The following is a 26,379-nucleotide window of genomic DNA, read 5'->3' as shown; positions in this document are numbered from 1 at the left end:
TCGGGCTCTTTGAGCCGGTCCTGGTTGTAAGAATACGGGGGGGGGGAAATGACAGGGGATCCCCCGTATTTTCACAACTTCCATTTATTTGGTAACTGCACTCGGCACAAATTACAGGCAACATGACTCAAATCCCAGTGTCTGTGCTGAGTGTCCTGTATGCTACACACCCAGCAGCATTCTCACCCTCTCGCCCCTCACCTTGTGTAACACTTTTGTAGTGTTTAAATCCAGTCTGTGGCACCTGTCATAGTAGTGCTATAATTCATTACATATAACAGGATCATCAGTATGAATCAATGAGCAAGCCTGGTTTAGCATTGACTCTTGTTGCCACTTTAAAACTACGCTCAAAGCCGCTTCTTGGTCAGGAACATTCATTGGTGTATAAAAATCTAGTTGGCACTTTTGCTAATGTGTATCGTTTATCAGCTGAGTGCATTTATTGCGAACTGTGCAGTCTGTCACTTAGCCTGATTATCAAGTGACCAGATCTGGTCATTTGGCTTGTATTCTTTTATTTCTATTGCACCATATATAGGGGAGAGCATACAACAAAATGTTACATTAGAATCTAGAAGTTTACTTTATAGACATACACAATCCTAACACAGTTTACGTAACAAAGCGGGCAGTTAGAGAGAGAGAGCCTTGTTTAGAAATTGATTTTCTCGAACGTCCTAAGTGGATGCTGGGACTCAGTAAGGACCATGGGGAATAGCGGCTCCGCAGGAGACTGGGCACAAAAGTAAAAGCTTGAACTAGCTGGTGTGCACTGGCTCCTCCCCCTATGACCCTCCTCCAAGCCTCAGTTAGATTTTTGTGCCCGAACGAGAAGGGTGCATGCTAGGTGGCTCTCCTGAGCTGCTTAGAGTAAAAGTTTATTTTAGGTTTTTTATTTTCAGTGAGTCCTGCTGGCAACAGGCTCACTGCATCGTGGGACTAAGGGGAGAAGAAACGAACTCACCTGCGTGCAGAGTGGATTGGGTTTCTTAGGCTACTGGACATTAGCTCCAGAGGGACGATCACAGGTTCAGCCTGGATAGGTCCCGGAGCCGCGCCGCCGGCCCCCTTACAGAGCCAGAAGAACGAAGAGGTCCGGTGAAATCGGCGGCAGAAGACGTTCCTGTCTACAACTAAGGTAGCGCACAGCACTGCAGCTGTGCGCCATTGCTCTCAGCACACTTCACACTCCGGTCACTGAGGGTGCAGGGCGCTGGGGGGGAGCGCCCTGAGACTCAATAAAAACAGAAATACCTTAGGATGGCAAAAGAAATACATCACATATAGCTCCTGGGCTATATGGATGTATTTAACCCCTGCCAGTTTTCCAGAAAAAAGCGGGAGATAAGGCCGTCGTGAAGGGGCGGAGCCCATCTCCTCAGCACACAAGCGCCATTTTCCCTCACAGTTCCGCTGGAAGGACGGCTCCCTGACTCTCCCCTGCAGTCCCTACAGAATCAGGGTAAAAACGAGAGAGGGGGGGCACTATTGGCAGCTAAATTATAAACAGCAGCTATAAAAGGGAGTAACACTTATATAAGGTTATCCCTATATATATATATATATATATATATATATATATATATATATATATATATATATATATATATATATATAGCGCTCTGGTGTGTGCTGGCAAACTCTCCCTCTGTCTCCCCAAAGGGCTAGTGGGGTCCTGTCCTCTATCAGAGCATTCCCTGTGTGTGTGCTGGGTGTCGGTACGATTGTGTCGACATGTATGAGGAGGAAAATGATGTGGAAGCAGAGCAATTGCCTGTATTAGTGATGTCACCCCCTAGGGAGTCGACACCTGACTGGATGGTTGTATTTAAAGAACTACGTGACAATGTCAGCACTTTACAAAAAACTGTTGACGATATGAGACAGCCGACAAATCAATTAGTGCCTGTCCAGGCGTCTCAGACACCGTCAGGGGCGATAAAACGCCCGTTACCTCAGTGGGTCGACCCAGACACGGATACTGAGTCCAGTGTCGACGGTGAGGAGACAAACGTAATGTCCAGTAGGGCCACACGTTACATGATCACGGCAATGAAGGAGGCATTGAACATTTCTGACACTACAAGTACCACAAAGAAGGGTATTATGTGGGGAGTGAAAAAACTACCAGTAGCTTTTCCTGAGTCAGACGAATTAAATGAGGTGTGTGATAAAGCGTGGGTTTCCCCCGATAAAAAAGTGCTAATTTCTAATAAATTATTGGCACTATACCCTTTCCCGCCAGAGGTTAGGGCGCGTTGGGAAACACCCCCTAGAGTAGATAAAGCGCTCACACGTTTATCTAAACAAGTAGCGTTACCGTCTCCTGATACGGCCGCCCTCAAAGAACCAGCGGATAGAAGGCTGGAAAATATCCTGAAGGGTATATACACACATACTGGTGTTATACTGCGACCAGCAATCGCATCAGCCTGGATGTGCAGTGCTGGAGTGGCGTGGTCGGATTCCCTGACTGAAAATATTGATACCCTGGATAGGGACAGTATATTACTAACTATAGAGCATTTGAAGGATGCATTACTATATATGCGTGATGCACAGAGGGATATTTGCACCCTGGCATCAAGAGTGAGTGCTATGTCCATTTCTGCCAGAAGAGCGTTATGGACGCGACAGTGGTCAGGGGATGCGGATTCCAAACGACATATGGAAGTATTGCCGTTTAAAGGGGAGGAGTTATTTGGGGCCGGTCTATCGGACCTGGTGGCAACGGCCGGAAAGTCCACCTTTTTACCCCAGGTCACCTCTCAGCAGAAAAAGACACCGTCTTTTCAAACTCAGTCCTTTCGTTCCCATAAGTACAGGCGGGCAAAAGGCCACTCATTTCTGCCCCGGGGCAGAGGAAGAGGAAAAAGACTGCACCAGGCAGCCTCTTCCCAGGAGCAGAAGCCCTCCTCTGCTTCTGCCAAGTCTTCAGCATGACGCTGGGGCTTTACAAGCGGACTCGGACACGGTGGGGGCCCGTCTCAAAAATTTCAACGCGCAGTGGGCTCACTTGCAAGTGGACCCCTGGATTCTGCAGGTAGTATCACAGGGGTACAAACTGGAATTCGAGACGTCTCCCCCTCGCCGGTTCCTGAAGTCTGCTCTACCAAAGTCTCCCTCCGACAGGGAGGCAGTTTTGGAAGCCATTCACAAGCTGTATTCCCAGCAGGTGATAATCAAGGTACCTCTCCTACAACAGGGAAAGGGGTATTATTCCACGCTGTTTGTGGTACCGAAGCCGGACGGCTCAGTGAGACCAATTTTAAATCTAAAATCCTTGAACACTTACATAAAGAGGTTCAAATTCAAGATTGAGTCACTCAGAGCAGTGATAGCAAACCTGGAAGAAGGGGACTATATGGTGTCTCTGGACATCAAAGATGCTTATCTCCACGTCCCAATCTACCCTTCTCACCAAGGGTACCTCAGGTTTGTAGTACAAAACTGTCATTATCAGTTTCAGACGCTGCCGTTTGGATTGTCCACGGCACCTCGGGTCTTTACCAAGGTAATGGCCGAAATTATGATTCTTCTTCGAAGAAAAGGCGTTTTAATTATCCCTTACTTGGACGATCTCCTGATAAGGGCAAGGTCCAGGGAACAGTTAGAAGTCGGAGTAGCACTATCTCAGTTAGTGTTACGTCAGCACGGGTGGATTCTAAATATTCCAAAATCGCAGCTGATTCCAACGACACGTCTCCTGTTCCTAGGAATGATTCTGGACACAGTCCAGAAAAAGGTGTTTCTCCCAGAGGAGAAGGCCAGGGAGTTATCCGAGCTAGTCAGGATTCTCCTAAAACCAGGCCAGGTGTCAGTGCATCAGTGCACGAGGGTCCTGGGAAAAATGGTGGCTTCTTACGAAGCGATTCCGTTCAGAAGATTCCATGCAAGAACGTTTCAGTGGGATCTTCTGGACAAATGGTCCGGATCGCATCTTCAGATGCATCAGCGGATAACCCTGTCGCCAAGGACAATGGTGTCTCTTCTGTGGTGGCTGCAGAGTGCTCATCTACTAGAGGGCCGCAGATTCGGCATTCAGGATTGGATCCTGGTGACCACAGATGCCAGCCTGAGAGGCTGGGGAGCAGTCACACAGGGACAAAATTTCCAGGGCTTGTGGTCAAGCATGGAAACATCTCTTCATATAAACATTCTGGAACTAAGGGCCATTTACAATGCCCTAAGTCAAGCAAAACCCCTGCTTCAGGGTCAGGCGGTATTGATCCAATCGGACAACATCACGTCAGTCGCCCACGTAAACAGACAGGGCGGCACGAGAAGCAGGAGGGCGATGGCAGAAGCTGCAAGGATTCTTCGCTGGGCGGAGAATCATGTGATAGCACTGTCAGCAGTGTTCATTCCGGGAGTGGACAACTGGGAAGCGGACTTCCTCAGCAGGCACGACCTTCACCCGGGGGAGTGGGGACTTCATCCAGAAGTCTTCCAAGAGATGGTAAACCGTTGGGAAAAACCAAAGGTGGACATGATGGCGTCCCGTCTCAACAAAAAACTAGACAGATATTGCGCCAGGTCAAGGGACCCTCAGGCAATAGCGGTGGACGCTCTGGTAACACCATGGGTGTACCAGTCAGTGTATGTGTTCCCTCCTCTGCCTCTCATACCAAAAGTACTGAGAATCATAAAAAGGAGAGGAGTAAGAACTATACTCGTGGTTCCGGATTGGCCAAGAAGGACTTGGTACCCGGAACTTCAAGAGATGCTCACGGAGGACCCGTGGCCTCTACCTCTAAGAAAGGACCTGCTCCAGCAGGGACCTTGTCTGTTCCAAGACTTACCGCGGCTGCGTTTGACGGCATGGCGGTTGAACGCCGGATCCTGAAGGAAAAAGGCATTCCAGAAGAAGTTATCCCTACCCTGATAAAGGCCAGGAAGGATGTAACCGCGAAACATTATCACCGCATTTGGCGAAAATATGTTGCGTGGTGTGAGGCCAAAGAGGCCCCTACAGAGGAATTTCAACTGGGTCGCTTCCTACATTTCCTGCAAACAGGACTGTCTATGGGCCTAAAATTAGGGTCCATTAAGGTTCAAATTTCGGCCCTGTCGATTTTCTTCCAAAAAGAACTGGCTTCAGTGCCTGAAGTCCAGACGTTTGTCAAAGGGGTACTGCATATACAGCCTCCTTTTGTGCCCCCGGTGGCACCTTGGGATCTCAATGTGGTTTTGGGGTTCCTAGAATCACATTGGTTTGAACCACTCACCACTGTGGAATTAAAATATCTCACATGGAAGGTGGTAATGCTGTTAGCCCTGGCTTCAGCCAGGCGTGTCTCAGAATTGGCGGCTTTATCTTATAAAAGCCCTTACCTGATTTTTCACACGGATAGGGCAGAATTGAGGACTCGTCCTCAATTTCTCCCAAAGGTGGTTTCAGCGTTTCACGTGAACCAGCCTATTGTGGTGCCTGCGGCTACTAGGGACTTGGAGGACTCCAAGTTACTGGACGTAGTCAGGGCCCTGAAAATATATATTTCCAGGACGGCTGGAGTCAGGAAATCTGACTCGCTGTTTATCCTGTATGCACCCAACAAGCTGGGTGCTCCTGCTTCTAAGCAGACGATTGCTCGTTGGATTTGTAGTACAATTCAGCTTGCACATTCTGTGGCAGGCCTGCCACAGCCAAAATCTGTAAAAGCCCATTCCACAAGGAAGGTGGGCTCATCTTGGGCGGCTGCCCGAGGGGTCTCGGCTTTACAACTTTGCCGAGCAGCTACTTGGTCAGGGGCAAACACGTTTGCTAAATTCTACAAATTTGATACCCTGGCTGAGGAGGACCTGGAGTTCTCTCTTTCGGTGCTGCAGAGTCATCCGCACTCTCCCGCCCGTTTGGGAGCTTTGGTATAATCCCCATGGTCCTTACGGAGTCCCAGCATCCACTTAGGACGTTAGAGAAAATAAGAATTTACTTACCGATAATTCTATTTCTCATAGTCCGTAGTGGATGCTGGGCGCCCATCCCAAGTGCGGATTGTCTGCAATACTTGTATATAGTTATTGTTACAAAATTTGGGTTATTATTGTTGTGAGCCATCTTTTCAGAGGCTCCTTCGTTTATCATACTGTTAACTGGGTTCAGATCACAGGTTGTACGGTGTGATTGGTGTGGCTGGTATGAGTCTTACCCGGGATTCAATATCCTTCCTTATTATGTACGCTCGTCCGGGCACAGTATCCTAACTGAGGCTTGGAGGAGGGTCATAGGGGGAGGAGCCAGTGCACACCAGCTAGTTCAAGCTTTTACTTTTGTGCCCAGTCTCCTGCGGAGCCGCTATTCCCCATGGTCCTTACGGAGTCCCAGCATCCACTACGGACTATGAGAAATAGAATTATCGGTAAGTAAATTCTTATTTTTTTATTTTTTTTATTATGATCAAATTAGCTTAAGAACACCTATTTAGGAAATATCAAATACGAATTTATGGAAAAACAATAAAAAATAAATAAAAAAAATCTGTACAAACACCAATGTTCTAAACGTTGTGACAATCACAACTTAATTTTTTCAGTGCCTTCCCCTTTCTGCAGCTTCTGGAGTTCACAGGAAAGGTGAAGGACTGTTTTTTCACATTTCCCCAGCGGCTGCAGACATTAGCTGGGGGCGCTGCTGGGCTGATCTGCAGCATGGCAGGTACTGGGGGGGAGGGAACCAGGAAGCAGAGGGACTGGAGGCTCAGAGCGGAAACTGCAGGAAGATCCTCTTTCTGCAGCCTCAGTGGGCTTTCTGGCTGGTCGCAACTGATGCAACCATGCCAGGCAAGTGGTTAATAAGTGACAATCTTCTCGTTTATTGATATTATGCGTCTTCTATGAAAATAATTGTTGCTGTCTGCATATAAACTAACAAAGAACAGTAGTCTTTCCTTTAGTGTCTAGTAGTCTTTGTATTGTGCTTTCAATGTCGCCCTGCATTGTTCACTACTTGTTACAGTACCACATCTTTCTCATACATCCTAGAGGATGCTGGGGTCATCATAGAACCATGGGGTATAGACGGGATCCGCAGGAGACATGGGCACTTTAAGACTTTGAAAGGGTGTGAACTGGCTCCTCCCTCTATGCCCCTCCTCCAGATTCCAGTTTTAGAATTGTGCCCAGTGAGACAACGTGCTGCAGGGAGCTCTACTGAGTTTCTCTGAAAAAATACTTTTTGTTAGGTTTTTTATGTTCAGGGAGGCTGCTGGCAACAGTCTCCCTGCTTCGTGGGACTTAGGGGAGAGGAGTATGACCCACTTCCAGTGAGTTCAAGGGCTCTGCTTCTGGCTACAGGACACCATTAGCTCCTGAGGGTGCTGATCGCTGGGTACGCCTAGATGCCCACTCCCGCAGCCTGCTGTCACCCCCTTACAGAGCCAGAAGTCAGAAGACAGGTGTGTAGATGAAGAAAAGACTTCAGTGTTGGCATTTATCTGAGGTACCGCAGCGCGCCAATCTCCCACATACATGCAGCACTACAGGGGGTGGGGGGCGCGCCCTGGGCAGCTAATAAATCCTCAGTGGACATCTGGCAAGAGGGGACATTAGTCCCAAAACCCCCGCCAGTATAATCATACAATAAGCGGGACGGAAGCGCGCCATTAAGGGGGCGGAGCTTTGTCCTCACAGCTCTCGTCGCCATTTTCTCTCCATCAGGCTGCAGAGACGCTGGTCCTTCCTTCACACTGACAAGTATCAGGGTGCAAAATGGGGGGGGGGGGGGCGCGCACTGGCTAAATTTGGTGCAATATGCTTTACATTAAAAGCGTGTTAGTTCTGGGGCGTTTATTGGGTGCTTCAGAACCGCTGATTAAGCGCTGGGGTGTGGGCTGGCAAATCCCTTCTGTGTCTCTCTGACAGGCTTTACTGTGGGTCTGTCCCCTATATGCCCGGTGTGGGTGTTTGGTGCACGTGTGTTGACATGTCTGAGGCTGAAGGTTCTTCCCAGGAGGAGGCTGTATTAGGAACACAAACGGCTGCGGGGGTGACCCTGTCGGCACTGCGTACGCTGGATTGGGTAAATGTGTTGAACACCTTGAATGCTAATGTGGCTCTTATTAGTAAGAGGCTAGATAAGTCTGAGTCTCAGACCCAGGCGTGGAAGAAATCTGTAGGATATGTTATTGCAAAGTCAGGTCCCCTCAGGGTCAGAGAAACGTACGCTGGCCCAATTGGCATACACTGATACAAACATGGATTCTGATTCCAGTGTCGACTATAGCGGTTCCATATTAGATCCAAAATTGTCAAAAAGCATTCAGTACATGATTGGCGGTTAAAGAGGTACTACATATCACGGAGGACCCGGCTGTCCCTGATAAAAGGGTCTGTATGTATAAGGAAAGGTAACGTTTCCTCTCTCTCATGAACTGAACACGCTATTTGAAAAACTCTGGGAAGCTCCTGACAAAGTTTCAGATTCCCAAAAGAATTACGGTAGCTTATCCGTTTCCCTCGGCGGATAGGGAAAAGTGGGAGTCACCACCCCCCACCGTGGACAAGGCCCTGTCACGTTTTGTCTAAAAAGGTGGCTCTCCCGTCACCTGACACGGCGGCCCTTAAGGATCCTGCGGATCGTAAACAGGAAACTACGTTAAAGTCCATTTATGCGGCAACAGGTACGCTACTCAGACCTGTCATTGCGTCTGCGTGGGTAAGTAGTGTTATCGAAAAATGGCCAGACAACTTGTCTTCTGATATAGATACCCTAGATAGGGATAGCGTCCTCTTGACGCTGGGTTATATCAAGGACGCTGCAGCATACCTTAAGGAAACTGCGAGAGATATTGGTCTTTTGGGATCTAAGGCCAATGCCATGGCAGTCTCATCTAGACGAGTGTTGTGGATACACCAATGGAATGCTGATTCCAAGAAAAGTATGGAATCTACCATATAAAGGTAAGGCCTTATTTGGTGACTGCCTTGATGATTTGGTGTCTACAGCTACCACGGGTAATTCATCCTTTTTACCTTATGTTCCTCCACAACAAAAGAAAACGTATCACTATCAGATGCAGTCCTTTCGGCCCAATAAATACAGAAAGGGCAGAGGTTCTTCCTTCCTTGCTACTAGAGGAAGGGGAAGAGGTAAACTATCACCAGTCTTGTCAGGCTCCCAGGAGCAGAAGTCCTCCCAGGCTTCTACCAATTCCACTGCATGACGTTGGGACTCTATCCGTTTAGTAGATAGACAGTGTCTAGTTAGACAGTCAATAGATAGACACCATATATTAGACAGACATTAGGTCGACAGGGTCAAAAGGTCGACAGGGTCAAAAGGTCGACATGATAATTGTCGACATAAAAAAGATACTAATGTGTTTTTTTAATTTAACATGTTTTTGGATTATTTCATACTTTCTCTATCCATGTCGGCATAGAGTTGGTTATAAACCTTGTGGCGAGCGCAGCGAGCCACCGTGCCCGAAGCGTTTCGAGCGAAGCGAGCCCCGCGAGGGTATGCCTTTCTGCAATTGGGGTGCCAGATGACAAAACTATCCACACAAAGCACAAAAATGCAAAAAACATGGTGTCTACCATTTTCACGTCGACCTTTTGACCTGTCGACCTTTTCCATGTCGACCTTTTGACCCTGTCGACCTAATGTCTGTTTAACATATGGTGTCTATCTATTGACTGTCTAACTAGACACTATCTATCTTTCATACCGGAACCCGTTGGGACTCCTATGCAGGAGTCCGCACCGGTGGGGGCACGTCTCAAACTCTTCAGTCAGTTTTGGGTTCGTTTAGACCTAGACCCATGGGTTTTACAAATAGTATCCCAAGGGTACAAGCTGGAGTTTCAAGACGTTCCCCCTCGCTTTTTTTTCAAATCGGCCTTACCAGCTTCTCTTCCGGACAGGGAGGTAGTTTGCGACGCAATACAAAAGTTGTCTCAAAATCAAGTTATCGTCAGGGTTCCCCAGTCACAACAGGGAGAAGGCTTTTATTCAAGCCTGTTTGTGGTCCCGAAGCCGGATGATCGGTCAGTCCAATCCTAAACCTGAAATCCCTAAATTTGCCAAAATCACAGTTGATTCCGACGACGCAGTTGTCGTTTTTGGGAATGATATTGGACACCGAACTACAGAGAGTCTTTCTTCCAGTGGACAAGGCTCTGGAACTTCAGAGTCTGGTCAAACACATTCTGAAACCAGCAAGAGTGTCAATCCATCAGTGCATTCGATTGCTGGGGAACATGGTTGCGGCCTACGAGGCCATTCAGTTTCGCAGGTTCCATGCAAGAGTGTTCCAGTGGGACCTGTTGGACAAGTGGTCCGGGTCCCACCTACACATGCACCAGAGGATAATCCTGTCTTCCATGACCAGGGTATCACTCCTGTGGTGGCTGCACAGCTCTCACCTCCTAGAGGGGCGCAGATTCGGGATACAGGACAGGATCCTGGTGACCATGGATGCAAGCCTCCGAGGCTGGGGTGCAGTCACTATGGGAGAAAACTTCCAAGGAAGATGGTCAAGTCAGGGAACTTGTCTCCACATAAATGTTCTGGAGTTAAGGGCCATTTACAACGGCCTTCTGCAAGTGGAACATCATCTTCGAGATCTGCCTGTACTGATGCAGTTGGACAATGTAACAGCAGTAGCGTACATAAACCGTCAGTGCGGAACGAAAAGCAGAGCGGCAATGGCAGAAGCCACAAGGATTTTCCGCTGGGCGGAAAAGCATACAAGCTCTCTGTCAGCGATCTTCATTCCAGGAGTGGACAACTGGGAAGCAGACTTCCTCAGCAGACATGATCTCCATCCAGGAGAGTGGGGCCTCCACCAAGAAGTCTTCGCAGAGGTGACAAGTCGTTGGGGAGTTCCTCAAGTAGACATGATGGCATCTCGTCTCAACAAGAAGCTTCAGAGATATTGTTCCAGGTTAAGGGACCCTCAAGCAATTGCAATGGATGCACTGGTGACACCGGGGGTGTTTCAGTCGGTGTATGTATTCGCTCCACTTCCACGGATTCCAAAAGTTCTCAAAATCATAAGAACAACAAGAGTTTGAGCAATCCTCATTGCCTCAGACTGGCCAAGGAGGGCTTGGTATCCAGATTTTCAGGAGTTGGTCATAGAAGATCCTCGGCCTCTTCCTCCTCGCGATGACCTGCTGCAGCAGGGGCCGTGCGTATCAAGACTTACCGTGGCTATGTTTGACGGCATGGCTGTTGAGCGCCGGATCCTAGCCCGAAAGGGTATTCCCAAGGAAATCCTTCCCACTCTGATTCAGGCCAGGAAAGGAGTAACGTCTAAACATTACCATCGTATTTGAGAAAATATGTTTCTTGGTGTGAATCCAAGGGGGCTCCTACGGAAGAGTTTCGGCTAGGACGTTTTCTCCATTTTTTACAAGCAGGTATGGATGCGGGCCTAAAATTGGGCTCAAGGTACAGATTTCGGCCTTATCAGTTTTCTTTCAGAAACAATTGGCCTCCCTTCCAGAAGTTCAGACTTTCGTGAAAGGCGTGTTGCACATCCAACCTCCATTTGCTGCCACTGGAGGCACATTGAAGGAACTGTAACACCACATTAAGATCCAATCACATTGGTTTGAACCTTTTACGGAAGGTGGAATTGAAATTCCTCACTTGAAAAGTGGTCATCATGTTGGCCTTGGCATCTGCAAGGCGGGTGTCTGAGTTAGCGGCCTTGTCTCACAAGAGCCCTTATTTGATATTCCATGAACATAGAGCTGAATTGAGGACACGTCAACAATTTCTACCGAAGGTTTCCTCTTTCCACATGAACCAACCTATTGTGGTGCCTGTGGCTACGGACGCCTTCGCTGAGTCAAAATCTCTGGATGTGGTCAGAGCTTTGAAGATTTATGTCGCCAGAACGGCTCAGATTAGGAAAACAGAGGCTCTGTTTGTCCTGTATTCTCCCAACAAGGTTGGGTGTCCTGCTTCCAAGCAGAGCATGGACGTTGGATCTGTAACACGATTCAGCACGCTCATTCCATGGCTGGATTGCCGTTACCGGAATCGGTGAAAGCCCATTCTACTAGAAACGTGGGCTCATCCTGGGCGGCTGCCCGGTGGGTCTCGGCATTGCAACTTTGGCAAGCAGCTACTTGGTCGGTCAAACACATTTGCAAATTTATACTAGTTTGACACCTTGGCCGATGAAGACCTTAAGTTTGGTCAATCGGTGCTGCAGAGTCATCCGCACTCTCCCGCCCATTCTAGAGCTTTGGTATAACCCTATGGTTCTATGATGACCCCAGCATCCTCTAGGACGTATGAGAAAATAGGATTTTAATACCTACTAGTAAATCCTTTTCTCTTAGTCCGTAGAGGATGCTGGGCGCCCTTCCCAGTGCGTACTGTATCTGCGGTTATTAGTTGTGGTTACACACATGTTGTGTTACGTTATTGTCAGCATGGTGCTGCAAGTGTTCATGCCGTTGGCTTGTGTTCTGTTGAATGCCACGTTGTGCGGCATGCTTGAGGTATGAGCTGGTATGAATCTCACCTTAGTTTAACAATAAATCCCTTTCCTTGAAATGTCAGTCTCCCTGGGCACAGTTCCTATAACTGGAGTCTGGAGGAGGGGCATAGAGGGAGAAGCCAGTTCACACCCATTCAAAGTCTTAAAGTGCCCATGTCTCCTGCAGATCCCATCTATACCCCATGGTTCTATGATGACCCCAGCATCCTCTACGGATTAAGAGAAACGTATTTACCGGTAGGTATTACAATCCTATTTTCCAGGCACTGTGGTAGTTAAGTCTTTGTACACTTAGGCTAACGATCATTTATTTTTGTTTTTTTCCTCCACAGGTCGTATTATGTTGAAAGGAGACAACATTACTTTGCTTCAGAGCGTTGTGACTTGACTTCAGTTTTTTTTACTTGGTTATTTTTTTTTTATTTTTTTTTTATACACAACTTGTTTAGTGTGAAGATCCTAAATTATGCCACATATGTTAACTGGGGACTGCTGTAATGTATTGTTTTGCGAAGAACCTGGAATAGTTGTGTATACTTTTTTTTGTTTTTTTTTTAATAAATTTCTAATGCTGATCTGTGTACTGTTGACTGAGCTTTGTACAAAAGCGTTACAAACTGTAGTAACATGTAAACTAGCAACGTCTACTTATTCTGGTAGGTGGCGCTGCAGAGCCTGTAAATTTCAGTACAGAGGATTTTTCCTTTTTTTCTGCGGTCTTAGCACAAAAATGGGAATATTCATACTTTTTTTTTTTTTTTTTTTTCTCTGACGTCCTAGTGGATGCTGGGAACTCCGTAAGGACCATGGGGAATAGCGGCTCCGCAGGAGACTGGACACAAAAGAAAAGCTTTAGGACTACCTGGTGTGCACTGGCTCCTCCCCCTATGACCCTCCTCCAAGCCTCAGTTAGATTTTTGTGCCCGACCGAGCTGGGTGCAATCTAGGGGGCTCTCCTGAGCTTCTTAGGAAAAGTTAGTTTTAGGTTTTTTATTTTCAGTGAGACCTGCTGGCAACAGGCTCACTGCATCGAGGGACTAAGGGGAGAAGAAGCGAACCTGCCTGCTTGCAGCCAGCTTGGGCTTCTTAGGCTACTGGACACCATTAGCTCCAGAGGGACCGAACACAGGCCCAGCCTCGGAGTCCGGTCCCAGAGCCGCGCCGCCGGCCCCCTTACAGAGCCAGAAGCAAGAAGAAGTCCGGAAAATCGGCGGCAGAAGACATCAGTCTTCACCAAGGTAGCGCACAGCACTGCAGCTGTGCGCCATTGCTCCTCATGCACACCACACGCTCCGGTCATTGATGGGTGCAGGGCGCTGGGGGGGGGGGGGCGCCCTGAGCAGCAATATGTACACCTTGGCTGGCTAAAATACATCACATATAACCCCCAGGGCTATATGGATGTATATTAACCCCTGCCAGATTCCAGAAAAAAGCGGGAGAAAAGTCCGCCGAGAAGGGGGCGGAGCCTATCTCCTCAGCACACTGGCGCCATTTTCCCTCACAGCTCCGCTGGAAGGACGTCTCCCTGACTCTCCCCTGCAGTCCTGCACTACAGAAAAGGGTAAAACAAGAGGGGGGGGCACTAATTAGGCGCAGTATAATATAAACAGCAGCTATAAGGGGAAAAACACTCTGTATAGTGTTATCCCAACATATATATAGCGCTCTGGTGTGTGCTGGCATACTCTCCCTCTGTCTCACCAAAGGGCTAGTGGGGTCCTGTCCTCTGTCAGAGCATTCCCTGTGTGTGTGCTGTGTGTCGGTACGACTGTGTCGACATGTATGAGGAGGAAAATGATGTGGAGGCGGAGCAATTGCCTATAATGGAGATGTCACCCCCTAGGGAGTCGACACCTGAGTGGATGGGCTTATGGAAGGATTTACGTGAAAGTGTCAGCTCTTTACAAAAGACGGTTGATGACATGAGACAGCCGGCTACTCAGCTTGTGCCTGTCCAGGCGTCTCAAAGACCATCGGGGGCTCTAAAACGCCCGCTACCTCAGATGGCAGATGCAGACGCCGACACGGATACTGACTCCAGTGTCGACGATGAAGAGACGAATGTGACTTCCAGTAGGGCCACACGTTACATGATTGAGGCAATGAAAAATGTTTCTCTAACGTCCTAGTAGATGCTGGGGACTCCGAAAGGACCATGGGGAATAGCGGCTCCGCAGGAGACTGGGCACAAAGTAAAAGCTTTAGGACTAGCTGGTGTGCACTGGCTCCTCCCCCTATGACCCTCCTCCAAGCCTCAGTTAGATTTTGTGCCCGAACGAGAAGGGTGCAATCTAGGTGGCTCTCCTGAGCTGCTTAGAGTAAAAGTTTAAATAGGTTTTTTATTTTCAGTGAGACCTGCTGGCAACAGGCTCACTGCATCGAGGGACTTAGGGGAGAGAAACGAACTCACCTGCGTGCAGAGTGGATTGGGTTTCTTAGGCTACTGGACATTAGCTCCAGAGGGACGATCACAGGCCCAGCCATGGATGGGTCCCGGAGCCGCGCCGCCGGCCCCCTTACAGATGCTGAAGCAAGAAGAGGTCCATAAATCGGCGGCAGAAGACTTTCCTGTCTTCATAAGGTAGCGCACAGCACTGCAGCTGTGCGCCATTGCTCCCAGCACACTTCACACTCCGGTCACTGAGGGTGCAGGACGCTGGGGGGGGGCGTCCTGGGAAGCAATGAATTTACCTTAGTTGGCGAAAAATACATCACATATAGCTCCTGGGCTATATGGATGTATTTAACCCCTGCCAGTTTTCCAGTAAAAAGCGGGAGAAGAGCCTGCCGTGAAGGGGGCGGGGCCTATCTCCTCAGCACACAGCGCCATTTTTCCCACACAGCTCCGCTGGTAGGAAGGCTCCCAGAATCTCCCCTGCATCCTGCAACTACAGAAACAGGGTAAAAAAGAGAGGGGGGCACTTATTTGGCAAAATAACAGATATAAGCAGCTATAAGGGATAGACACTTATTGTAAGGTTGTCCCTATACATATATAGCGATCTGGTGTGTGCTGGCAAACTCTCCCTCTGTCTCCCCAAAGGGCTAAGTGGGTCCTGTCCTCTATCAGAGCATTCCCTGTGTGTGTGCTGGGTGTCGGTACGTGTGTGTCGACATGTATGAGGAGGAAAATGATGTGGAGGCGGAGCAGAGTGTCTGTAACAGTGATGTCACCCCCTAGGGGGTCGACACCTGAGTGGATGTACTGTTGAAAATTACGTGACAGTGTCAGCTATATATAAAAAAAACAGTGGTTGACATGAGACAGCCGGCTACTCAGCTTGTGCCTGTCCAGACGTCTCATAGGCAGTCAGGCAGATGGCAGATACAGACGCCGACACGGATACTGACTCCTGTGTCGACGGTGAAGAGACAACCGTGATTTCCAGTAGGGCCACACGTTACATGATTGAGACAATGGAAAATGTTTTATACATTTCTGATAATACGAGTACCACCAAAAAAGGGGTATTATGTTCGGTGAGGGAAAAACTACCTGTAGTTTTCCTGAATCTGAGAAATAAAATGTGTGATGATGCGTGGGTTTCCCCCCGATAACAATTAATAATTTCTTAAAAAGTATTGGCTGTATACCCTTTCCCGCCAGAGGTTAGGATGCATTGGGAAACACCCCCTAGGGGGGATAAGGCGCTCACACGCTTGTAAGAACAAGGGCTCTACCCTCTCATGAGATGGCCGCCCTTAAGGATCCTGCTGATAGAAAGCAGGAGGGTATCCAAAAAAAGGTATTTACACACATACTGGTGTTATACTGCGACCAGCTATCGCCTCAGCCTGGAGGTGCAGTGCTGGGTTGGCATGGTCGGATTCCCTGACTGGAAATATTGATATCCTAGATAAGGATAGTATATTATTGCCTATAGAGCATTTAAAAGATGCATTTCTATATATGCATGATGCACAGCGGAATAATTGCCGACTGGCATCAAGTATAAGTGCGTTGTCCAATTCTACCAGTAAAATGGTCAGGTGATGCGGATTCCAAACGTCATTTGGAAGTATTGCCTTTGAAAGGGGACATTTGGGGTCGGTCTTTTAGACCTGGTGGCCACGGCAACAGCTGGGAAATCCACGTTTGTACCCCAGGTCGCCTCTCAAAATAAGACGCCGTATTATCAGGCGCAGTCCTTTGTTGGCAAGCGGACAAAAGGTTCCTCTTTTCTGCTCGTGACAGAGGGAGAGGAAAAAGGCTGCAGAGATCAGCCAGTTCCCAGGAACAGAAACCCTTTCCAGCCTCTGCCAAGCCCTCAGTATGACGCTAGGGCTTTACAAGCTCAGGCACGGTGGGGGCCCGTTCTCAATGAATTTCAGTGCGCAGTGGGCTCACTCGCAAGTAGACCCCTGGATCCTTCAGGTAATATCTCAGGGGTACATATTGGAATTCGAGACGTCTCCCCCTCGCCGTTTCCAAAAGTCGACTTTACCGACGTCTCCCTCGGACAGGGAGGCAGTTTTGGAAGCCATTCACAAGCTGTATTCCCAGCAGGTGATAATCAAGGTACCCCTCCTGCAACAGGGAACGGGGTATTATTCCACACTATTGTGGTACCGAAGCCAGACGGCTCGGTGAGACCGATTCTAAAATCTTTGAACACTTACATACAGAGGTTCAAATTCAAGATTGAGTCACTCAGAGCAGTGATTGCGAACCTGGAAGAAGGGGACTACATGATGTCTCGGGACATCAAGGATGCTTACCTTCATGTCAAAATTTACCCTTCTCACCAAGGGTACCTCAGGTTTATGGTACAGAACTGTCACTATCAGTTCAGACGCTGCCGTAGGGATGGTCCACGGCACCCCGGGTCTTTACCAAGGTAATGGCCGAAATGATGATGTTCCTTCGAAGGAAGGGAATTTTAGTTATCCCTTACTTGGACGATTCCCTGATAAGGGTAAGATCCAGGGAACAGTTGGAGGTCGGTGTAGCACTATCTCAGATAGTGTTGCGGCAGCACGATTGGATTCTCAATATTCCAAAATCGCAGCTGGTTCCGTCGACGTGTCTTCTGTTCCTAGGGATGATCCTGGACACAGTCCAGAAAAAGGTGTTTCTCCCGGAGGATAAAGCCAGGGAGTTATCCGAGCTAGTCAGGAACCTCCTCAAACCGAGCCAAGTCTCAGTGCATCAATGCACAAGGGTTCTGGGTAAAATGGGGGCTTCCTACGAAGCAATCCCATTTGGCAGATTCCACGCAAGAACTTTCCAGTGGGACCTGCTGGACAAATGGTCCGGGTCGCATCTTCAGATGCATCAGCGGATAACCCTGTCACCAAGGACAAGGGTGTCCCTCCTGTGGTGGTTGCAGAGTGCTCATCTTCTAGAGGGCCGCAGATTCGGCATTCAGGACTGGGTCCTGGTAACCACGGATGCCAGCCTGCGAGGCTGGGGAGCAGTCACACAGGGAAGGAATATCCAGGACTTATGGTCAAGCCTGGAGACATCACTTCACATAAATATCCTGAAGCTAAGGGACATTTACAATGCTCTAAGCTTAGCAAGACCTTTGCTTCAAGGACAGCCGGTGTTGATCCAGTCGGACAACATCACGGCAGTCACCCACGTAAACAGACAGGGTGGCACAAGAAGCAGAAGGGCAATGACAGAAGCTGCAAGGATTCTTCGCTGGGCGGAAAATCATGGGATAGCACTGTCAGCAGTATTCATTCCGGGAGTGGACAAATGGGAAGCAGACTTCCTCAGCACGACCTCCACCCGGGGAGAGTGGGGACTTCACCCAGAAGTCTTCCACAGGATTATAAACCGTTGGGAAAAACTCGACAGGTATTGCGCCAGGTCCAGGGACCCTCAGGCAATAGCTGTAGACGCTCTGGTAACACCGTGGGTGTACCAGTCAGGGTATGTGTTTCCTCCTCTGCCTCTCATACCCAAGGTACTGAGATTGATAAGATGGTGAGGAGTAAGCACTATATTCGTGGCTCCGGATTGGCCAAGAAGGACTTGGTAACCGGAACTTCAAGAGATGCTCACGGAGGATCCGTGGCCTCTACCTCTAAGAAGGGACCTGCTCCAGCAAGGACCCTGTCTGTTCCAAGACTTACCGCGGCTGCGTTTGACGGCATGGCGGTTGAACGCCGGATCCTGAAGGAAAAAGGGCATTCCGGATGAAGTCATCCCTATCCTGATCAAAGCCAGGAAGGATGTAACCGCAAAAACATTATCACCGCAATTGGCGAAAATATGTTGCGTGGTGCGAGGCCAGTAAGGCCCGACGGTGGAAATTCGACTGGGTCGATTCCTACATTTCCTGCAAACAGGAGTGTCTATGGGCCTGAAATTGGGGTCCATTAAGGTTCAAATTTCGGCCCTGTCAATTTTCTTCCAAAAAGAACTAGCTTCAGTCCCTGAAGTTCAGACGTTTGTAAAAGGGGTACTGCATATACAGCCTCCTTTTGTGCCTCCAGTGGCACTTGGGATCTCAATGTAGTTTTTTTTTTTGGATTCCAAAAGTCACATTGGTTTGAACCACTTAAATCTGTGGAGTTAAAATATCTCACATGGAAAGTGGTCATGCTGTTGGCCCTGGCCTGGGCCAGGCGCGTGTCAGAATTGGCGGCTTTATCCTGTAAAAGCCCTTATCTGATTTTCCATTCGGACAGGGCGGAATTGAGGACTCGTCCTCAATTTCTCCCTAAGGTGTTTTCAGCATTTCACTTAAACCAACCTATTGTGGTGCCTGCGTCTACTAGGGACTTGGAGGATTCCAAGTTGCTGGACGTAGTCAGGGCCCTGAAAATATATGTTTCCAGGACGGCTGGAGTCAGAAAATCTGACTCGCTGTTTATCCTGTATGCACCCAACAAGCTGGGTGCTCCTGCTTCTAAGCAGACGATTGCTCGTTGGATTTGCAGTACAATTCAGCTTGCACATTCTGTGGCAGGCCTGCCACAGCCAAAATCTGTAAAAGCCCATTCCACACGGAAAGTGGGCTCATCTTGGGCGGCTGCCCGAGGGGTCTCGGCTTTACAACTTTGCCGAGCAGCTACTTGGTCAGGGGCAAACACGTTTGCTAAATTCTACAAATTTGATACCCTGGCTGAGGAGGACCTGGAGTTCTCTCATTCGGTGCTGCAGAGTCATCCGCACTCTCCCGCCCGTTTGGGAGCTTTGGTATAATCCCCATGGTCCTTTCGGAGTCCCCAGCATCCACTAGGACGTTAGAGAAAATAAGAATTTACTTACCGATAATTCTATTTCTCATAGTCCGTAGTGGATGCTGGGCGCCCATCCCAAGTGCGGATTGTCTGCATTACTTGTACATAGTTATTGTTACAAAAATCGGGTTATTGTTGTTGTGAGCCATCTTTTCAGAGGCTCCTTCTGTTATCATGCTGTTAACTGGGTTCAGATCACAAGTTGTACGGTGTGATTGGTGTGGCTGGTATGAGTCTTACCCGGGATTCAAAATCCTTCCTTATTGTGTACGCTCGTCCGGGCACAGTATCCTAACTGAGGCTTGGAGGAGGGTCATAGGGGGAGGAGCCAGTGCACACCAGCTAGTCCTAAAGCTTTTACTTTGTGCCCAGTCTCCTGCGGAGCCGCTATTCCCCATGGTCCTTTCGGAGTCCCCAGCATCCACTACGGACTATGAGAAATAGAATTATCGGTAAGTAAATTCTTATTTTTACACATTTCTGATAGTACAAGTACCACTAAAAAGGGTATTATGTTTGGTGAGAAAACTACCTGTAGTTTTTCCTGCATCTGAGGAATTAAATGAAGTGTGTGATGAAGCGTGGGTTTCTCCCGATAAAAAACTGATAATTCCTAAAAGGTTATTGGCATCATACCCCTTCCCGCCAGAGGATAGGGCACGTTGGGAAACACCCCCTAGGGTGGATAAAGCGCTCACACGCTTGTCTAAACAGGTGGCACTACCGTCTCCTGATACGGCCGCCCTTAAGGAACCTGCTGACAGAAAGCAGGAGAATATCCTAAAATGTATATACACTCACACGGGTGTTATACTGCGACCAGCAATCGCCTCAGCCTGGATGTGCAGTGCTGGGGTGGCTTGGTCGGATTCCCTGACTGAAAATATTGATACCCTGTATAGGGACAGTATATTACTGACTATAGAGCATTTAAAAGATGCATTTTTATATATGCGTGATGCACAGAGGGATATTTGCCGACTGGCATCAAGAGTAAGTGCGCTGTCCATATCTGCCAGAAGAGGGTTATGGACGCGGCAGTGGTCAGGTGATGCTGATTCCAAAAGGCATATGGAAGTATTGCCTTATAAAGGGGAGGAGTTATTTGGGGTAGGTCTATCGGACCTAGTGTCCACGGCAAATGCTGGGAAATCCACATTTTTACCCCAGGTAGCCTCGCAACATAAGAAGACGCCGTATTATCAGGCGCAGTCCTTTCGGCCCCATAAGGGCAAGCGGGCAAAAGGCTCCTCATTTCTGCCCCGTGGCAGAGGGAGAGGAAAAAGGCTGCAGCAAACAGCCAGTTCCCAGGGAAGCCCTCTCCCGCTTCTGCCAAGTCCTAAGCATGACGCTGGGGCTCTACAACGGTGGGGGCCCGTCTCAAGAATTTCAGCGCGCAGTGGGCTCACTCACTAGTGGACCCCTGGATCCTTCAGGTGGTATCTCAGGGGTACAAATTGGAATTCGAGACGTCTCCCCCCCCCCCCCCCCCCCCCCCCGCCGTTTCCTAAAGTCTGCCTTACCGACGTCTCCCTCCGACAGGGAGGCGGTATTGGAAGCCATTCACAAGCTGTATTCTCAGCCGGTGATAATCAAGGTACCCCTCCTGCAACAGGGAAAGGGGTATTATTCCACGCTGTTTGTGGTACCGAAGCCGGATGGCTCGGTGAGACCTATTTTAAATCTAAAATCTTTGAACACTTACATACAGAGGTTCAAATTCAAGATGGAGTCACTCAGAGCGGTGATCGCGAACCTGGAAGAAGGGTATTATATGGTGTCTCTGGACATCAAGGATGCTTACCTCCATGTCCCAATTTACCCTTCTCACCAAGGGTACCTCAGGTTTGTGGTACAGAACTGCCGCTATCCGTTTCAGACGCTGCCGTTTGGATTGTCCACGGCGCCCCGGGTCTTTACCAAAGTAATGGCCGAAATGATGATACTCCTTCGAAGGAAACGAGTTTTAATTATCCCTTACTTGGACGATCTCCTGATAAGGGCAAGATCCGAGGAACAGTTGGTAGTCGGAGTAGCACTATCTCAAGTAGTGCTGCGGCAGCACGGTTGGATTCTCAATATCCCAAAATCGCAGCTGATCCCGACGACACGTCTTCTATTCCTAGGGATGATCCTGGACACAGTCCAGAAAAAGGTGTTTCTCCCGGAAGAGAAAGCCAGAGAGTTATCCGAGCTAGTCAGAAACCTCCTAAAACCAGGCCAAGTATCAGTGCATCAATGCACAAGGGTCCTGGGAAAAATGGTGGCTCCCTACGAAGCAATCCCATTCGGCAGATTCCACGCAAGAACATTCCAGTGGGACCTGCTGGACAAATGGTCCGGATCGCATCTTCAGATGCATCGGCGGATAACACTGTCCCCAAGGACAAGGGTGTCTCTCCTGTGGTGGTTGCAGAGTGCTCATCTTCTAGAGGGCCGCAGAGTCGGCATTCAGGACTGGGTCCTGGTGACCACGGATGCCAGCCTGCGGAGCAGTCACACAGGGAAGAAGCTTCCAGGGCTTGTGGTCAAGCCTGGAGACATCACTTCACATAAATATCCTGGAGTTAAGAGCCATTTACAATGCTCTGAGCCAAGCAAGACCTCTGCTTCAAGGTCAGCCGGTGCTGATCCAGTCGGACAACATCACGGCAGTCGCCCACGTAAACAGACAGGGCGGCACAAGAAGCAGGAGGGCAATGGCAGAAGCTGCAAGGATTCTTCGCTGGGCGGAAAATCATGTGATAGCACTGTCAGCAGTGTTCATTCCGGGAGTGGACAACTGGGAAGTAGACTTCCTCAGCAGGCACGACCTCCACCCGGGAGAGTGGGGACTTCACCCGGAAGTCTTCCACATGATTGTAAACCGTTGGGAAAAACCAAAGGTGGACATGATGGCGTCCCGCCTCAACAAAAAACTGGACAGGTATTGCGCCAGGTCAAGGGACCCTCAAGCAATAGCGGTGGACGCTCTGGTAACACCGTGGGTGTACCAGTCAGTGTATGTGTTCCCTCCTCTGCCTCTCATACCCAAGGTGCTGAGGATTATACGGCGGGGAGGAGTAAGAACTATTCTCGTGGCTCCGGATTGGCCAAGAAGGACTTGGTACCCGGAACTTCAAGAAATGCTCACAGAGGACCTGTGGCCTCTACCTCTGAGAAGGGACCTGCTCCAGCAGGGACCCTGTCTGTTCCAAGACTTACCGCGGCTGCGTTTGACGGCATGGCGGTTGAACGCCGGATCCTAAAGGAAAAAGGCATTCCAGACGAAGTCATCCCTACTTTGATAAAAGCCAGAAAGGATGTAACCGCAAAGCATTATCACCGCATCTGGCGGAAATATGTTGCGTGGTGCGAGGCCAAAAAGGCCCCGACGGAGGAATTTCAACTGGGTCGATTCCTGCATTTCCTGCAAGCAGGAGTGTCTATGGGCCTAAAATTAGGATCCATTAAGGTCCAGATTTCGGCCCTGTCGATTTTCTTTCAGAGAGAACTGGCTTCAGTGCCTGAAGTCCAGACGTTTGTTAAGGGAGTGCTACATATACAGCCTCCTTTTGTGCCTCCAGTGGCACCCTGGGATCTGAATGTTGTTTTGGGTTTCCTAAAATCACATTGGTTTGAACCACTCAACACTGTGGACTTAAAATATCTCACATGGAAAGTGGTCATGCTGTTGGCCCTGGCTTCAGCCAGGCGTGTGTCAGAATTGGCGGCTTTATCCTGTAAAAGCCCTTACCTGATTTTTCATACGGACAGGGCAGAATTGAGGACTCGTCCTCAATTTCTCCCAAAGGTGGTTTCAGCGTTTCATCTGAACCAGCCTATTGTGGTACCTGCGGCTACTAAGGACTTGGAGGACTCCAAGTTGCTGGACGTTGTCAGGGCCCTGAAAATATGTTTCCAGGACGGCTAGAGTCAGAAAATCTGATTTGCTATTTATCCTGTACGCACCCAACAAGCTGGGTGCTCCTGCTTCTAAGCAGACTATTGCTCGCTGGATTTGTAGTACAATTCAGCTTGCGCATTCTGTGGCAGGCCTGCCACAGCCAAAATCTGTAAAAGCCCACTCCACAAGGAAGGTGGGCTCATCTTGGGCGGCTGCCCAAGGGGTCTCGGCTTTACAACTTTGCCGAGCTGCTACTTGGTCAGGGTCAAATACTTTTGTGAAATTTTACAAATTTGACACTCTGGCTGAGGAGGACCTGGAGTTTTCTCACTCGGTGCTGCAGAGTCATCCGCACTCTCCCGCCCGTTTGGGAGCTTTGGTATAATCCCCATGGTCCTTACGGAGTTCCCAGCATCCACTAGGACGTCAGAGAAAATAAGAATTTACTTACCGATAATTCTATTTCTCGTAGTCCGTAGTGGATGCTGGGCGCCCATCCCAAGTGCGGATTATCTGCAATACTTGTACATAGTTATTGTTAACAAATCGGGTTATTGTTGTTGTGAGCCATCTATCCAGAGGCTCCTCTGTTATCATGCTGTTAACTGGGTTCATATCACAAGTTGTACGGTGTGATTGGTGTGGCTGGTATGAGTCTTACCCGGGATTCAAAATCCTTCCTTATTGTGTACGCTCGTCCGGGCACAGTATCCTAACTGAGGCTTGGAGGAGGGTCATAGGGGGAGGAGCCAGTGCACACCAGGTAGTCCTAAAGCTTTTCTTTTGTGCACAGTCTCCTGCGGAGCCGCTATTCCCCATGGTCCTTACGGAGTTCCCAGCATCCACTACGGACTACGAGAAATAGAATTATCGATAAGTAAATTCTTATTTTTTTCCCCCTCCAAAAGCACAAACAGATATTTATAGTGCAGAAGATGGACAGCAGTATAATTGAAATCTTCTTTTTCAAAATGTCTGTTTATGCTGCTTTGTTAGTCCGGCTTAGTGTCATAAATGGTACAAAAGTCCAGTACAACAATGTGCTCTATCACATAGATGGGTATCCAGCTGTCCTGCACTAGAGTGGCCTCAGAAAATGATTACAATCAACAGTGGGTAGTATGGGAACCCACACAAGCTTAGAGCTCTGGAGCTCTCTTTAACACTACAGGCAAATTGTATTTCTCATGATAGTGCAAAGCTTGTAGGGGGAGCAGTCATTGTGAGATTACTGGTTTTAAGGCATGGTGGTTGACAACTTTACGCTCAAAAAAAAAAAAAAAAAGTGTTTTCTCTTGCGTCCTAGAGGATGCTGGGGACTCTGTAAGGACCATGGGGTATAGACAGGCTCCGCAGGAGACATGGGCACTATAAAGAACTTTAGAATGTGTGCGCACTGGCTCCTCCCTCTATGCCCCTCCTCCAGACCTCAGTTAGATCCTGTGCCTAGAGGAGACTGGTTGCACTACAGGGGAGCTCTCCTGAGTTTCTCTGAAAAATAATTTTGTTAGGTTTTTTATTTTCAGGGAGCACTGCTGGCAACAGGCTCCCTGCATCGTGGGACTGAGGAGAGAGAAGCAGACCTACTTAAATGATAGGCTCTGCTTCTTAGGCTACTGGACACCATTAGCTCCAGAGGGTCGGAACGCAGGTATCACCCTCGCCGTTAGTCCCAGAGCCGCGCCACCGTCCTCCTCACAGAGCCGGAAGATAGAAGCCGGGTGAGTATAAGAAGAAAGAAGACTTCAAAGGCGGCTGAAGACTTCAGATCTTCTGAGGTAAGGGTGCAGGGGGGGCGCCCTGGGCAGCAATTATAAACTTCTTGGGACTGGCTAATATATATATATTTCTCTGACGTCATAGTGGATGCTGGGTACTCCGTAAGGACCATGGGGAATAGACGGGCTCCGCAGGAGACTGGGCACTCTTAAAAGAAAGATTAGGTACTATATCTGGTGTGCACTGGCTCCTCCCTCTATGCCCCTCCTCCAGACCTCAGTTAGAATCTGTGCCCGGCCAGAGCTGGATGCACTCTAGGGGCTCTCCTGAGCTTCCTAGAAAAGAAAGTATTTGTTAGGTTTTTTATTTTCAGTGAGATCTGCTGGCAACAGACTCACTGCTACGTGGGACTGAGGGGAGAGAAGCAAACCTACCTGCTTGTGCTTCTAAGGCTACTGGACACCATTAGCTCCAGAGGGATCAAACACAGGGCCCGACCTCGATCGTCCGGAGCCGCGCCGCCGTCCCCCTTGCAGAGCCAGAAGACTGAAGAGAAAGTTGAAAACCGGCGGCTGAAGACTCCTGTCTTCATTAAGGTAGCGCACAGCACTGCAGCTGTGCGCCATTGCTCCCTTAGCACACCACACACTCCGGTCACTGATGGGTGCAGGGCGCTGGGGGGCGCCCTGGGCAGAAATTACATTACCTTATTGGCAAAAAGGCACATAATACAGTCTAATAAACTGTATATGTGCAATAACCCCCGCCATTAACTATTTAAAAACGCGGGAGAAGCACGCGGCTGAGGGGGCGGGGCTATCTTCCTCAGCACACCAGCGCCATTTTTTCTTCACAGATCCGCTGGAAGGACGCTCCCCAGATTCTCCCCTGCAGTTTCCAGACTTCAAGGGTAAAAAAGAGAGGGGGGGGGGACATAAATTTAGGCGCAAACTGTTAATAAGCAGCTATAGGGGAAAAATCACTCAGTATAGTGTACATCCCTGTATTATATAGCGCTGTGGTGTGTGCTGGCATACTCTCTCTGTCTCCCCAAAGGACTTTGTGAGGTCCTGTCCTCAATCGGAGCATTCCCTGTGTGTGTGCGGTGTCGGT

At 48.9% G+C, this 26,379-nt stretch overlaps 1 protein-coding gene across 1 annotated transcript in view; it reads left to right on the top strand.

Moving 5' to 3' along the window:
• The window catches only part of SNRPE (small nuclear ribonucleoprotein polypeptide E), a 93,794-nt gene extending 80,758 nt beyond the window's left edge, over window positions 1-13,036 (top strand). Inside the window, exon 5 of the mRNA XM_063957272.1 lies at window positions 12,794-13,036. Within this exon, the coding sequence (XP_063813342.1) occupies window positions 12,794-12,849 (56 nt within the window). The 3' untranslated portion in view covers window positions 12,850-13,036. The remainder of the gene's footprint in view (window positions 1-12,793) is intronic.
• The last annotated feature ends 13,343 nt before the right edge of the window (window positions 13,037-26,379 follow it).

The sequence above is a fragment of the Pseudophryne corroboree genome, chromosome 2 (genome assembly GCF_028390025.1).
Source record: "Pseudophryne corroboree isolate aPseCor3 chromosome 2, aPseCor3.hap2, whole genome shotgun sequence".
Lineage (NCBI taxonomy): Eukaryota > Metazoa > Chordata > Amphibia > Anura > Myobatrachidae > Pseudophryne > Pseudophryne corroboree.
This window is presented reverse-complemented; position numbering and strand designations above follow the sequence as displayed.